Consider the following 13,727-nt stretch of genomic DNA (forward strand, 5'->3'; position numbering starts at 1 on the left):
GCCCAGCTGCCGCTCCATGAGGACAGACCCTCCCTGCGTGGGGGACCCTGAAGCCACGACCACGCCAGGCTGGGGGACTGGCCACTGTGCTCTAGTCCTGGTCGGTAACAAAGCACCTGTCCGGGCATCTGTAGGCTGCCCTCGGCCTCCCGGACCTGTCGTGCGGCCCTGCCCCAGAGCCGGGGGCTGCGCTCTGGGTGGTGCCCACCCCTGCCTGTTCGCTGGGTCCCTCGGACTGGGTCGGGCCAGTGGTGGTGACACTGTGAGGGTCTGCGTCCCGAGGGCCCTGCTGGCTCCCACCCCGGGGACCGGCCCCGGCACACCTGTGGTTTTCAGAAGATCAGTTGTGGGGCATCGTGCCCGCTTGGGGCACAGATTCTCAGCCGCGTCAGTCAGGAGTCCCCAGTGTGTGCGACGCGTGTGGGTTGGGGGCCGCCCGAGGGGGAGGGCGTTTTGCTCCCTTGTCGTGGGAAGGGCTGGGCCAGGAGGGCGAACGTGGGGCTTAGTGGCTGCAGGTCTCTGGGTGGGAATTTGGGGGCTTTTGGAAGCTCGGTGGGTTTGCTGAGTCTCCTTTGTGAGCAGCACTGGTTCTCATTTAAGCCCAGAAGGTTCTGAGACGAAGAGGGAGCTCTGAGGTCATGGCCCAGTGTCCCCGGGCCTGGCCAGGTTCACCGGGGATGAACCGTCTGTGGGTGTGGTCGGGAGCGGCGGGGCCCACGCGTGAGCAGTGAGGAGGCGCTGTCAGCACAGCTCTGAGCTGTGCTGCAGGCGCAGGGGGCCCGGGGCTCCTCGCGCCCCGAGAGGTGAGATTCACGATGACCTCGCAGGGCAGGGGAGGTGGGGCAGCCCCGAGCGCCCGGCTCAGAGGTGCCCTCCCCCTGGGTGATGAGTCCAGCGCCCAGGGACCAGAGGCTCGCTCCGGGCTCACCTCCCCCGCTGCCTCGTGGGGCCCAAAGATTCTGGCGCCAGGGTGCCAACAGGCGTGGGGTGCGGCCGGCACCCAGGCAGGAGCCCTCTTCCCGGTGAGGAGGCCCGTCGGGACAGAGGTGTGCGGCCCAGGCCCAGGTGGAGGACGTGCCGCGCGGCCACGGTGGCGGCGCAGGGACCGGGCGCCCGGCTGCTCGGGGCTCGGCCGGGGCTGAACGGGCGCCGAGGCAGAAGGCGGGCTGGTGTGTCGCGTCTCCTGTTACGCTCAGGCCTTTCAAAGAGCGTCTGGGCGGCCGAATGCGCCTCCCTCGCGCTCTGAGGCAAGACTTGCACACAAAGGGGGCTCTTGTCCCGCACAGGCCCCTCGTGCGAAGAAAGGCCATTGTCCCCGAGCGGGGCAGCCCGGCAGGCAGTACACGCTCCAGTGCCCACCGCCGCGCCGCCGAGGGGCCGCCTTCAGGCCTGTCCGCTCGGATTAGCGGGGACTCACGACTTAATGCGCTGCGATATTTCATGTCGAGGGCGGCGGCTGGCCCCGGCCGCGTGAATGCCTACTTTTGTCTGCTGCATTATTTTATTTACATTTTTTAAACAGCTTATCAAGGTAAAAAGATAGCTTTGCTTTAAAAAAAAAAAAAAAAAAAAAAGGCCCCTTGGCTCCAGGCCCGCGCTGAGCCGCCGAGGATGGAAGGCCCGTCGGCCGTCCCGGGGCCCGGCCGCCGGGTCTGGGCACCTGCCCGGCCCCCCTGCTGGCCGAGCGGGCAGTCGGGCGTCAGTGCAGGGCTCTTCCCGCTGTCACCGCCCCAGCCCCTCTGGTCTTCTTAGTTACTTTCCCCCAAAACGGCAGCTCTGGGGTCCGTCTGGTCAGAGGTCCCTGCAGCCCCGCCCTGAACCGGCCGCAGCGCAGCCCTCTTCTCGGTGGCTGGCTCTCAGCCTCCTGGGCGGAGGTCAGGGAGGCCCGCAAGGTGCCAGGTGGGCCCAGCCCTGGGCAGTGTCCATCCGCAGGTCCCGGCCACTAGCCTCCTCCCATTGGGCCTGCTCCCCGGCCTGGGTCTAGAGCCAGTTGCAGGGACCTGGGCCAGCAGGCGATCTTCCTGCGCCCACGGGGCCCCCCCACGTGGCCGCGAGACCGGTGGTGAGCCGTGGGCAGCCTGGCCCGCTGGCCCCTCAGCAGAAGCTCAGACTGAGAAGTGACCAGAGTCCAGTTCTCAGCCAGGCCAGTAGATCCAAGGTGGAGTCCAGGCCGGGGGCTTCCTAGAGGAGGAGGTTCTGCTGCCAGGTGACCGTGGCCACCCCCGATGGAGTCAGGGCGCCCTCCCGTGGCCGGGTGAGGCCAGACGGGCCCCCTCCTCGTCTTCTGCACCCCCAGCCTCCAGGCCACAGAGCCCCCCAGGGCTGCAGGGGCAGGATGAGGACACTTCCCAGACTGTCCCTGGGGGTGTCCATGGCCTTCCAACCCTGGATGCTCTGGCCACACCCCTCAGTGTCCACGCAGGCTGCCTGGCCAAAAGAGGGCAGCCTGGGTGCACAGAGGCTCCAGCCTGGCCTGGATAGAGGCTGGCTGCCCTGGAGGAAGCAGGCAGAAGAGAAGGGGACCCAAACCCTCTGACAGCGTCGTCCTGTGACCAGGGCTGTGCACCCCTCACGGGGCGGGGGGAAGGGGGCACGGTGGGGGGCCTGTTGAGGAGCTGGATCCTCAGATGATGGAGGCCGACAGCCCAGCAGAGTGGTGAGAAGCAGGGGCTCACCTCGCTGCCCCCCCCTCCCCTCTCCCAGGTCACTGCCCAGGGCCTGATCTGGAGGGTGGGAGGGTCCCAGGCCCCCAGTCGTCCCTCCCACGGCCCCTTCTCCAACCGTGGCATGGCCAGAGCAAGCCCAGGTCCAGATGTTGGCCCTTCAGGAGCCTGGAAGCCAGGCAAGGGTCCAGCAGATGCAGGACACTGGGGACAGGGTTCTGACCGCCCCAGTTTCTGAATAAAGTGTGTGAGGCCGCCAGTGTGTGCACTCTGGCCTTCTCGCATGAGGGTCCAGATCTCCCTCAACTTCTCGGGGGTTTCCCGTCCAGAAGAGGTCAGAGCCATCCTGTGAGGCTGGAGTGGTGCCCAGGAAGGTCCCCACGTGGTGGCACCTGCACCCTGCCCACAGCCCTGGGCCCCTCCCCCAAGCCCTGCACCCTCTCCTCAACCCTGGCTCCTTCCCTGGCCCCGCCCCAGCCCCTCCCCCATTTCTGCTTTATCCCCCTCGCCCAAGCCCTGCACCCCCCTTCCCCTGGCCCTGGGCCCCCTGGGGCCTGGCCGAGGCTGAGCTCCTGGACACCGGCCAGGCCGCGGGGCGCTGGGTCAGCGCCGCGCAGGGAGAGGCCCCCAGCCCCGCGCCCCCGCCGCGCGGTCCAGGCCTCCACCGGAGCAGCCTTTCCCAGGCCGCTATTTTGGGCCTTCTGTGAGCTGCAGGGGGCGGGGCCGGGCTGCCCGGCTAGTTATTTTTGCTCATAATGGGAGCACGATGTATGGAAATTATTAATAGCAGAGCGGTCTGCGCTACGTGCGGGCGCCCAGGGCCGCACCGTTTCCTCTGCTGAGTCGGGGCGGCGGGGGGGGGGTCACGCGCCCTGCGCAGGGCAGGCCTCTCAGCGTGCCCACTGCCCCATCTGAGGGGCTGCCTGGGGGGGGTGAGGGGGTTCAGAGCCAGGAGCTCTGTGGCTCCTGGGGCAGCTCTCTGCGTGCCCCCAATGCACGACCACGCCGGTCCCGCTGCCGTGAACCTGGAGCGAGCCTGCCCCGTCCGACGACTCCTAGTCACTGGGGCACGCGGTGTGGCTTGTGGAAAGGCGTGTCAGAGCTGCCGCAGTCCCTCAGGCCTCCCGGGCGCACAGAGTCGCACCCGCCCTCGCTGTGGGCCCCGTGAATGGTGGGAGGGGATGCTCCCGGGAGGCGTGGGGCAGCAAGGGCAGACGTGGGGAGAGCGGTGTGCGCCGTGTCCAGGCCCCGTGGCTAGGTGATGGGGGCTTCTGCCCCTCCCTCTGCGTCCTCCACCCTCTCATCGGCAAGCCAGGACCCAGACCACCTGGCTCAGCACGCACTTTGCGGCCCCAACCAGGCCGCACCCCAGTCTGGAGGGCACAGGGCTCATTCCACCCGCCCCACCGCGTGCGGGGCCTGGCTCAGCACAGGGGGCTTGTGGGCTGGAGCGCTGCCTGATTTCCGGCCGCTTGGCCCGGGGCCACATGGCTGGAACTGGACCGGCCCCGTGGCTGTGCCTGCAGCGACTGGGCGGTGACAGGGTGGGAGTGGGGGTTGCAGAAGGGCGGGAGCCCCCCACCTGTGGCACCGCCTGTCCCCCCAGGCCCAGTGTCATCCGGTCCCTCTGTGTTTCCCAGGCCATCGTGCTGGGGACAAAGCTGCGGCTGCAGGCAGATCTTGATGTTGAGAAGGTAAGGGTTGTTCTCATGCAAACTGCATAGCTTCCAGCTCGAGTAAGGTCCAGGCCTCCAGAAACATGGTGTAGGGAGGGTCCCTCCGGTCCCTCCCACTGAGCCGTGAGCTTTGCTCCCCACACGGCGGGGCCAGGGCGCTGGAGGGCAGGGGTCACGTGTGACTACCTGATCATGTGAGGAGGGTCCAGGAGTAGGGGAAGGGAGGGGCCAGCAAGGGCCTGTGCGTGGTCAGCAGGCATTGGTGTAATGTGCTCAGAAAGTGGCCGATCACCAGGAGCCCACCAAGCGTTCCTTCTCTGCTCTGGGGTGGCTGGAAGGGTTCTCAGGAATGAGGGTTCCCATAAGGACCGCCCACCCGGAGCCCTGGTTTGGCAGATGGGCCTCCGTCCACTCTGGGCTCCAGACAGCCTGACCTACGCGACCACGTGCGGGAGAGAAAGGCAGGTGAGAAGGAGTCTTCTGCAGGGGCCGCTCGGAGGGGGCTTGGTCGAGACCTGGTTCTTTCAAGGGGAATGGCCAGTATGTCCCAGTGCCCAACACCACGGCCAGGGGCTCCCTCGGGGCCTCCCTGAGGGCTCAGGCAGCTTGGGGGTCTTGTAAGCTTGCGCCAGGCCACGTGCTGGTGCCATCTTGCCCATGACGGGCATTTCTGGGCCAGCAGGGCCATGGCCGGTAGTTGGTCTCCATTCTGCCCACCCCACCCCGCTCGGTGAAGACAAGGGGACGATGGGGCCCCTCCAGGAACCCCCTTGTCTCTTGGAGCCTCTCATCCTTCCCGATGGAGATGGGGTGACCACAGAGCCCCCCAGCGACGGGGCCCAGGGAGCAGCGGGGCCTGTGTGTATGTGCAGGGGCCCGAGCATGGGGCGCAGGCCGTGAGCCGGGCGTGGGGCTTCGCGAGGTCTTCAGACACTCGGTTGGGCCCCCAAGCTCCCCGGGGGAGGCAAGTCGCGTGGACCAGCCTCCAGGCCCCTTGGTTCTGATGCTCTGGCCACTGCCTGCACTGGGTTGGAAGTGAGTCTGGCGTCTTGGGTGCGGTGGAGCTGCGGCCTGAAGGTGTGTTTCCCCGTAGATGTGCATTCCCCTGCTCCTCCAGGACAAGGCAGACCTTGTGGAGCGCTACGTGGATGGCTTTCCCGACCTCCAGCAGAGGCTGCTGGCCCTCATGGACTCCTGGTGCCAGCCCAGCTTTGACATCAGAGTTGTCGCCAGGTGAGCCCCATGGGGGCCCAGGGTGGGGTGGGGGCAGGGACTTGGCAGGGGCAGCAGGCACGTGGGAAAGTCACCCCACACCCCACACCGCCTCGCCAGGTGAGCCCCGGCCAGGTCGGCAAGGGGCCTGCTTCGGGAGCCAAGAGGCTGGGCTGGCAGCCACCGGGTGAGAGAGTTTAATGCTCTGAGATGAACACAAATAATTCTCCACGGGGACTCCTTCCTTACGCAGTCGTGGAAGTCATATCTCTTATCCATTCACTGGTTCCTTCGTTTCTTCCTTCATGTAATAAATCTTTGCGGAGCGCCTGCTGTGAACCCTATCCCAGCAGTTACAGAGGAGAGGCAGCATGCCAACAGGGAGCCCACGTGTGTGTGTGTGCGTGTGACACCAGGGCGTCCCCTGAGCATGGGCATCTGGAAGGAGAAGGGCTTCCTCCCACCTCCCTGGGGTGGCTGAGGGGACGTGCGCTGGGACTGCCAAGGCTCCTTGGGCACCTGTCCCTCAGCAGGCAGCGGGGCTGGGTGCCCTGTCCATGCGCCCTGCAGCCCGGACCATCTCACTTGAGAGTCAGGCCTTGGGCTCTGGCGGCAGGCCTCCCTGGACCCTCCCTCCCCTGGAGCTGGGTGTTTTCCTCGTCCCTAAAATGGGACTAACTCTGTCTCAAAGGGCTGTTGTGACTTCACACCCTATGAAGTGGACAAAGCAGCAGGCCGGGCACACATTGTGTTGCTGCCATTGCTTTTATTATGTATTAAAAAGGAGAGAGAAATGTAGGTGGAGCAAACAAGAGTGTGCACGGACAGGGAAGTGGGGAGACACACGGGTGGAGAGTGGGAGGGTCCCGTGAGTTAGATTTAACTGTGGATATTTAATGATTTTTTAAATCATATTTAATGATTTTTTTAAATGTCCTCGTGCTATGCTCTGAAAGGGCTCAGAAGCAATGACATCCCCTAGCAGTGAGCACGCCTAGCAACCAGATCTTGGTTTCTAGATACCATTCTCCACTGAAAGGAACAAAGGCTCCTTGGGGAGTAGACCGAGAATGAAAACAATAATAGAGCATAAAAACATGGTAATAGAGCATAATACCTTGGATTTTTAAAAATACATGAGTCTGTGGGACTTCCCTGGTGGCGCAGTGGTTAAGAATCCACCTGCCAATGCAGGGGACACGGGTTCGAGCCCTGGTCCGGGAAGATCCCACGTGCCGCGGAGCACCACAACTACTGAGCCTGCGCTCTAGAGCCCGTGAGCCACAACTACTGAGCCCTCGTGCCACAACTACAGAGCCCACGTGCCACAACTACTGAAGTCGCACACCTAGAGCCTGCGCTCCGCAACAAGAGAAGCCACCCCAGTGAGAAGCCCGCACACCACAACAAAGAGTAGCCCCCGCTCCCGGCAACTGGAGAAAGCCCGTGCGCAGTAACGAAGACCCAACGCAGCCAAAAATAAATAAATTAAATAAATAAATTTTTTAAAAAAAGAAAGAAAACCAACAACCTGATTTTAAAAATGGACCAAAGATCCAGATACCTCACCAGAGAAGATACACAAATGACAAATAAGCACATGAAAAGGTGCTCTACATCATATGTCCTTGGGGAAATGCAAATTAAAACAATGAGATATCATGACACCCCTATTAGAATGGACAGAATCCAGAACACTGACATCGCCAAATGCTGGCGAGGATGTAAAGCAACAAGAACTCTCATCACTGCTGGTGGGAATGCAAAATGGTGCAGCCACTTTGAAGGACAGTTCAGTGCTTTCTTACAAAACTAAACACATTCTTGCCATATGACCAAGCCATTGCGCTCCTTGGTATTTACCCAAAGACATTGAAAACCTCTGTCCACACAAAAACCTGCACTTGAGTGTTTATAGCAATTCTATTTATAGTTGCCAAAACTTGGAAGGAACCAAGATGTCCTCCAGTAGTTGGATGGATAAATAAACTGTGGTCCATGCAGACAATGGAATATTATTCAGAGCTAGAAAGACATGAGCCATCAAGCCATGAAAAGACAGGGAGGAAACTGAGATGCAAATTACAAAGTGAGAGAAGCCAATCTGAAAAGGCTACTGCTGTGAGATTCCAGCTACATGACATTCTGGAAAAGGCCAAGCTATAGAGACAATAAAAGGATCAGGGATTATGGGGAGGGAGGAACAAATAGGAGAGCACCGAGGATTCTTAGGGCAGTGAAACTACTCTGTATTTGACTGTAATCGTGGGTACCTAGGCATTTGTCAAAACGCATAGACTGTACGACACCAAGAGTGACCCCAAGGTAAACCATGGACTGTGGGTGAGGATGACGTGTCCAGGTGGGTTGATCACTGTGGCAAGTGGACCATCTGGTGGGGATGCTGACAATGTGTGTGGTGTGTCACCACACGGGGAACCTCCATGCTCTGCTCAGCTTTGCTGTGAACCTAAAACTGCCCTAAAAAAAGTAAAATCTATTTTTTCAAAAGTTAATACACCATGATCTAGTGGGATTTGTTTAAGGAACGCGAGGTTGGTAAAACATTTAAAAATCCATTGTCATTCACCCTGTCAACAGATTAGATAACAAAACTATGCAAGCATCTCAACGTATATAAAAATTTAAAAATTCAAACCTTATTTATGATAAAAACTCCCAGCAAACTACAAATATAAGGAAACTTCCTTCATCTGTTAAAGGATAGTACTGAAAATAAAAAGAAAACTACAGCAAGCATCATTTTTCTCTAAGTTCTCTTAAAGTATGATTACTATATAATGAACTCTGTGTTCGGAGTGTGTAATTTTGTAACTTTTGACGTATGTATGTGTCCACGAAACCATCACCGCAATCCAGGTACTGAGCACATCCCCCCGCCATCCCCTGAGGACCGCTGATCTGCTTTGTGTTACTGTAGATTCCTTTTCATTTTCTAGTACATTATGTAAGTGGAGTTATGTCGTATGGCTTCTGTCCCCCAGCACAATTATTCTGAGATTCATCCACATTATTTCATTTCTTCGTGCTGAGTGGTGTTGCCATGTGTAGCTGCACCATGCTTTGCTTATCCATTCACTCATCGATGGATATTTGGGTGTTTCCAGGTTTTGTCTGTTACACACACCGCTGCTGTGAACATTCGTGCCCAAGGCTTTGCGTGGACGTGTGCCTTCATTTCTCTTGGGTGAACACCCTAGAGTGTGATGCCTGGGTCATGTGATGAGTGTGGATTAATTTTTTGAGAAACCGTCAAACTGTTTTCCAGGGCGGCTGCACGTTTCCCATTCCCTCCAGCAGCAGGCGAGAATCGCCAGCCCCGCATCCTCGCTGGCCCACGGCCTGGTCAGCCTGTAACGTCCGCGGTTCTAATGGGCATGGAGTGGTATCTTCTTGTGCTTTTGATTTGCAGTCCCTAATGACTAAGGATGTAAAGTGTATTTTCATTTGCTTATTTGCCATCTGTGTGTCTTCTTTGGTGAATTAGCTGCTCCATCTTTTACACTTCTTTTTTTTTTTTAATATTTTATTTACTTATTTAATTTGGTTGCACCGGTCTTATTTGTGGCAGGCGGGCTCCTTAGTTGTGGCATGCAAACTCTTAGTTGCGGCATGCATGTGGGATCTAGTTCCCTGACCAGGAATCGAACCCAGGCCCCCTGCATTGGGAGCTCGCAGTTTAACCAGTGCACCACCAGGGAAGTCCCTACACAATTTTAATTAGGTTGACTGTTTTCATTACTAAGTTTTGAGAGATTTAGAAATATAATCTGGGTTAAAGGCCCTTATCAGACATGTTATTTGCAGACGTTTCACCCTGTGGTGCATCTTCTCATTCTTTTAATGATCTTTCAAAGAACAAAAGTTCTTAATTTGTTGAAGTCCGGTTTATAAATTAAAAAAAATTTTGCATCATGCTTTTAGTATCATAGCTAAGAAATCTTTGCCTAACTCAAGGGCACAAACATTTTCTCCTGTTTACTTCTAGAAGTTTTATAATTTTAGGTTTTACATTTCCATCTATGGGCCATTTTTGGATAATTTTCATATGGGGTGCTAGGTGTGGATTGAAGTTCTTTTTTTTGTTTTAACAGCTGATGTCTAATTGTTCCAGCAGCATTTGTTGTAAAAGAAAGACTGTCCTTTCCCACAGAGTTGCCTTTGTGCCTCTGTCAGGTGTCCGTATATGTGTGGGTCTCTCTGTCCTCTTCTACTGCTCTGTTTGTGGCACATGTTTTGACTACCGTAGCCTTATAGTAAGTCCTGAGTCAGACGGGGTTAGCCCTCCAATGCTGTTCTTCTATGTCAAAGTTGTTTTTATTATTCTGGACCCTTTGCATTTGTATATGAATTTTAGAATCAGTTTGTCAATTTCTATCCCCCAAAAAAGCCCCCTGAGCAGGGGAACACAGCCAGGGCTCTGAGACCTCGGCCAGCCTATCTGGAGCTTAGAGGAAGCTGAAAAGCACTTAAAAACAAACACGAAAGCTGTAATTGAGGCCTGTAGAGAGTTTCTGTGTCTGAAATAAATGCCACAGCTATACAGAGGGCGCCTTTGGAATACAGAACAGACTTGTCAGTTAAAAACGTGATGGCAGAATGAAAGTCTCAATAAAAGGTTTGGAAGATAAACTTGAAGATATCTTCCCAACGTCATACAAAATAAATTAACAAAGAAGGAAAAGCAGAGAGGAAAGTTTTTTTTAAAAAAATGGCAGATTCTGTCAAGAAGACCCAACATCCAAATAATGGGAATTCCAGAAAGAAAGAAGGGAAAGCATGGAGGAATTCACTCCAGACCCAGTCCTGGGTGGATGGAGAGAGACCCACACCGAGGACCAGGACCCTAAACCCTCAGAAAGAGCAGGAATCAGACCGGTTTCAGGAGCCGTGCCGGCGCAGGCTTCAGCCCAGCCAGACCTAGTCCAGTGTGAGGCCTAGGGCACCATCTCCAGGTCCACGCCTCGCCCCTGGGAGGCGCCTGCAGAGCCACTTTGCCCTGGCCTAGGGGCAGGAGAGGTGCAGGGCCACCGGGACGGCGATGGACAGGGGCCTGGGAGCAGCCAGCGGCGGGGAGAGGGGCGCAGGGTGACGTGGGCTCTGTCCGCAGGGCAGGAGGCTAAGGAGGCGATCAGACCAGCAAGGATTAACCCGCAGAGAAGAGGAGGCTGTGGCTTAGCCGCCAGTCATATTTGCACCGTCGTAATACTGTAAAAGCAGCTTGTGCCCAATTAACTGGAACCGTGGATGCTGTTGTTTGGAGAGAGGAGCCTTCTGTGGTGAGACATCGTACAGAACACCTAAAACTGAATCATCGAGAGGCCACAATACAAGGTGGTTCTTGGAAACGTGGGGCAAATGTAGACCACCTCAGAATTGTCGTGCGGGTGACTGGCGGCAGGAGGGGCGTGCTGACGTGCTGCCTTTCTCTGAGCCTTGGAGGAAGACTTGGCTTTTGAACTGTGCACGCGTATGACATTGATGAAAGTTAAAATCTTGAGATGCGTTAACCGAGAGAAAGCGGTGCTGGGCACGAGCCGTGTCTCTCTCCTGCAGAAGGTACCCGCAGACGACCTTGAGGCTGGAGAGGCTGAGCCCCAGAGCGCTGGGTCGGCAGGTCCTGCGGCTGCTGGCGCAGCACGGCCTGGACCCTGGTGAGTGGGGCCCCCACGCCCTGCGCTGGGGCGGGTGCCGGGCTGGTGCCGCCGGGGGTTCAGGCGGACCAGGGTCTACCGACCCCCAGCTCCCTTCCCGTCTCCTCCCTGCTTCCCCTCAGCATCTGCCCACCTGGGGTGCCCCTGGGAGTCTGGGCCCCGTGGGTGAGGACCACCGAGGCTGCGCCTACACCGTGCTCCCTGCCCCCTCCCCCTCGGCGATCGCGGGCACCCTCTCAGAGGAGCAGTCTTACTGACAGTGATTTATAGCTTCACGTTATGAGACTGTGGAAATTTTTCTCACTTCCTGGTCTGTGAGAGTGTTGGTCAGGAACGGATGTGGAATTTTATCAAATACTCTTTTTGCACCTGTTGGGCTGATGCTATGCTTTTCCCCCTTTGGTCTGTTCGTGGGGTGGATTAGGTTGATTGACTATATAACATTAAACGAATCTTGGATCCCTGCCATGGCCCCATCTCTGCTGGGTTGTGTTGCCACTTACGTAGACTGCTAGGTCTCGTTTGCCAACTGAAGCTGGATTCAGACTTCGCCTTCCTGAAATGTCTGTTTCTGGCTTTGTGTACGAGGTTAAGCTGGCCTCTGAACACGCAGTGGATGACGACCTGTCCTTTCTTTTCACTGAGGGTGTTTGTCTAAGATTGGAATTCTTTCTTCCTGAGAAGTTGAGGGGAAATGGCCTGTGAACCTGGATTGCTTTTCATTGTGGAAACATGACTATTGATTCGTTAGCTGTGGGTTTTTTTCAGGGAGTTTGTCTATTTCACTTACGGTTCAAAATGTACTGTCATAAGGTATTCCTAAAACCCCTTCTTTTTTATGGCTGAGTAATGTTCCATTTTACATTTACACCTCAGCTTCTTTGTCCACTCATCTGTCGATGAACACTCAGGTTGTTTCCGTGTCTGGGCTGTTGTGGATGATGCTGCAGTGAATGTAGGGGTGCAGGTATCTCTTTGAGAGAGTGATTTCATAGCTTTTGAATAAATACCCAGAAGTGGAATTGCTGGATCGTATGGTAGTTCCATTTTTAATTTTTTGAGGAACCTCTACAGTGTTTTCCAGAGTGGCTACAGTGATTTACGTTCCCACCAACAATGTACTAAGGTTCCCTTTTCTCCACACCCTCGCCAGCATTTGTTATTTGTTGGTTTTTGGATGACGGCCATTCTGACAGGTGTGAGGTGATGTCTCATTGTGGTTTTGATTTGCATTTCCCTGATTAGTGATGTTGAGCATCTTTTCATGTGCCGGCTGGCCATCTGTGTGTCTTCCTTGGGAAAACATCTCTTCAGTTCCCCTGCCTATTTTTTAATTCAGATTATTTGGCGGTTTTTGCTACTAAGTTTTATGAGTTCTTTATGTATTTTGGATATTAACCCCTTATCTGTACGTGGTTTGGAAACATTTTCTCCCACTCCAAAGGTTGCCTTTTCATTTTGTTGATTGTTCCCTTGCTGTGCAGAAGGTTTTGTTTGATGTAGCACATATGTTGATTTTTGCTTTCATTGCCCTGCTTTTGGTTTTTTTGATCCTGTCTGTTGTATGCCCTGCTCAGCCCACTAAACTGAATCTTAAGCCTTCTTTCTTCTTGAATATATTCCCCAAGTTTCAATATGTATTATTTTTATTATTGTCCAGCTCAAGACACTTTAAATTTCTATTATAATTTTTTTCTTTTACCCATGAACTAACTAGAAGTGTGTTTCGTTTCTTTTTTTTTTTTGGTTGTGCTGGCTCCTTAGTTGCTGCATATGGGCTCCTTAGTTGAGGCTCGAGAGCTCCTTAGTTGCGGCATGCAGACTCCTAGTTGTGGCATGCAAACTCTTAGTTGCGGCGTGCATGTGGGATCTAGTTCCCTGACCAGGGATCGAACCCGGGCCCCCTGCGTTGGGAGTGAGGAGTCTTAACCATTGCACCACCAGGGAAGTCCCTAGAAGTGTGTTTTTAACTCCCAAGCTATGACATTTTTGGTTATCTTTCTGGTGTGGTCTGTTAATCTCATTGTGATCAGGGACCATGCTTGGTATGATGTCAGTCCTTTGATTGGGTTGAAATGTGTTGTTGGGAAGAGATCTAACTTCTCCCCTTTGAAAGCAATCTCTCTTTTTCTCTGGATACCTTTAGGCTCTTCTCTTTGTTTTTGGTGTTCTGCGGTTTCACTGTGAGGAGCCTAGTTATAGATTTCTTTTTATTTGTCCTGCTTGGGATTTATTGGGCTTTTGAATCTGTGGATCAGTGTCTTCAATCTGCTCTGGAATTTTTTCGGCCATTATCTCTTTCGGATATTGCCTCCTTCCCCTGTCTTCTCTCTGTTCTCTTCCTGGGACTCTGAATGTATATTGAGTCCCCGTATCTTCCATGTGTTTTACCTTTCTTACATACTTTTCATCCCTTTTCTTCCGTGTTGTCTAATCCTGGTAATTCTTCTGCTGTCCTTTTCACTTTACTAGTTCTCTCTTTATCTGTATCCAACATACTA

The 13,727-nt window shown here is 55.1% G+C and overlaps 1 protein-coding gene across 24 annotated transcripts in view; it reads left to right on the forward strand.

The window, feature by feature from the left end:
• Positions 1 to 13,727, forward strand: part of EXD3 (exonuclease 3'-5' domain containing 3) — a 75,993-nt gene that overhangs the window by 28,571 nt on the left and 33,695 nt on the right. For 19 of the 24 annotated variants that reach the window (XR_009702034.1, XR_009702035.1, XM_061199531.1 and 16 more), the window contains 3 exons: positions 4,304 to 4,357; positions 5,433 to 5,572; positions 11,129 to 11,226. The exons of 1 other annotated variant lie outside the window; for it this stretch is intronic. Coding sequence is in view for 21 of the 23 variants with exons in the window: in XM_061199531.1 (XP_061055514.1) it covers positions 4,304 to 4,357; positions 5,433 to 5,572; positions 11,129 to 11,226 (292 nt within the window). In the remaining 2 variants the exon portion in view is untranslated. The remainder of the gene's footprint in view (positions 1 to 4,303; positions 4,358 to 5,432; positions 5,573 to 11,128; positions 11,227 to 13,727) is intronic. 4 more of the 24 variants (XM_061199538.1, XM_061199550.1, XM_061199534.1 and 1 more) reach the window with 3 other exon arrangements.

Source organism: Eubalaena glacialis, chromosome 9 (assembly GCF_028564815.1).
Source record: "Eubalaena glacialis isolate mEubGla1 chromosome 9, mEubGla1.1.hap2.+ XY, whole genome shotgun sequence".
NCBI classification, from domain to species: Eukaryota; Metazoa; Chordata; class Mammalia; order Artiodactyla; family Balaenidae; genus Eubalaena; species Eubalaena glacialis.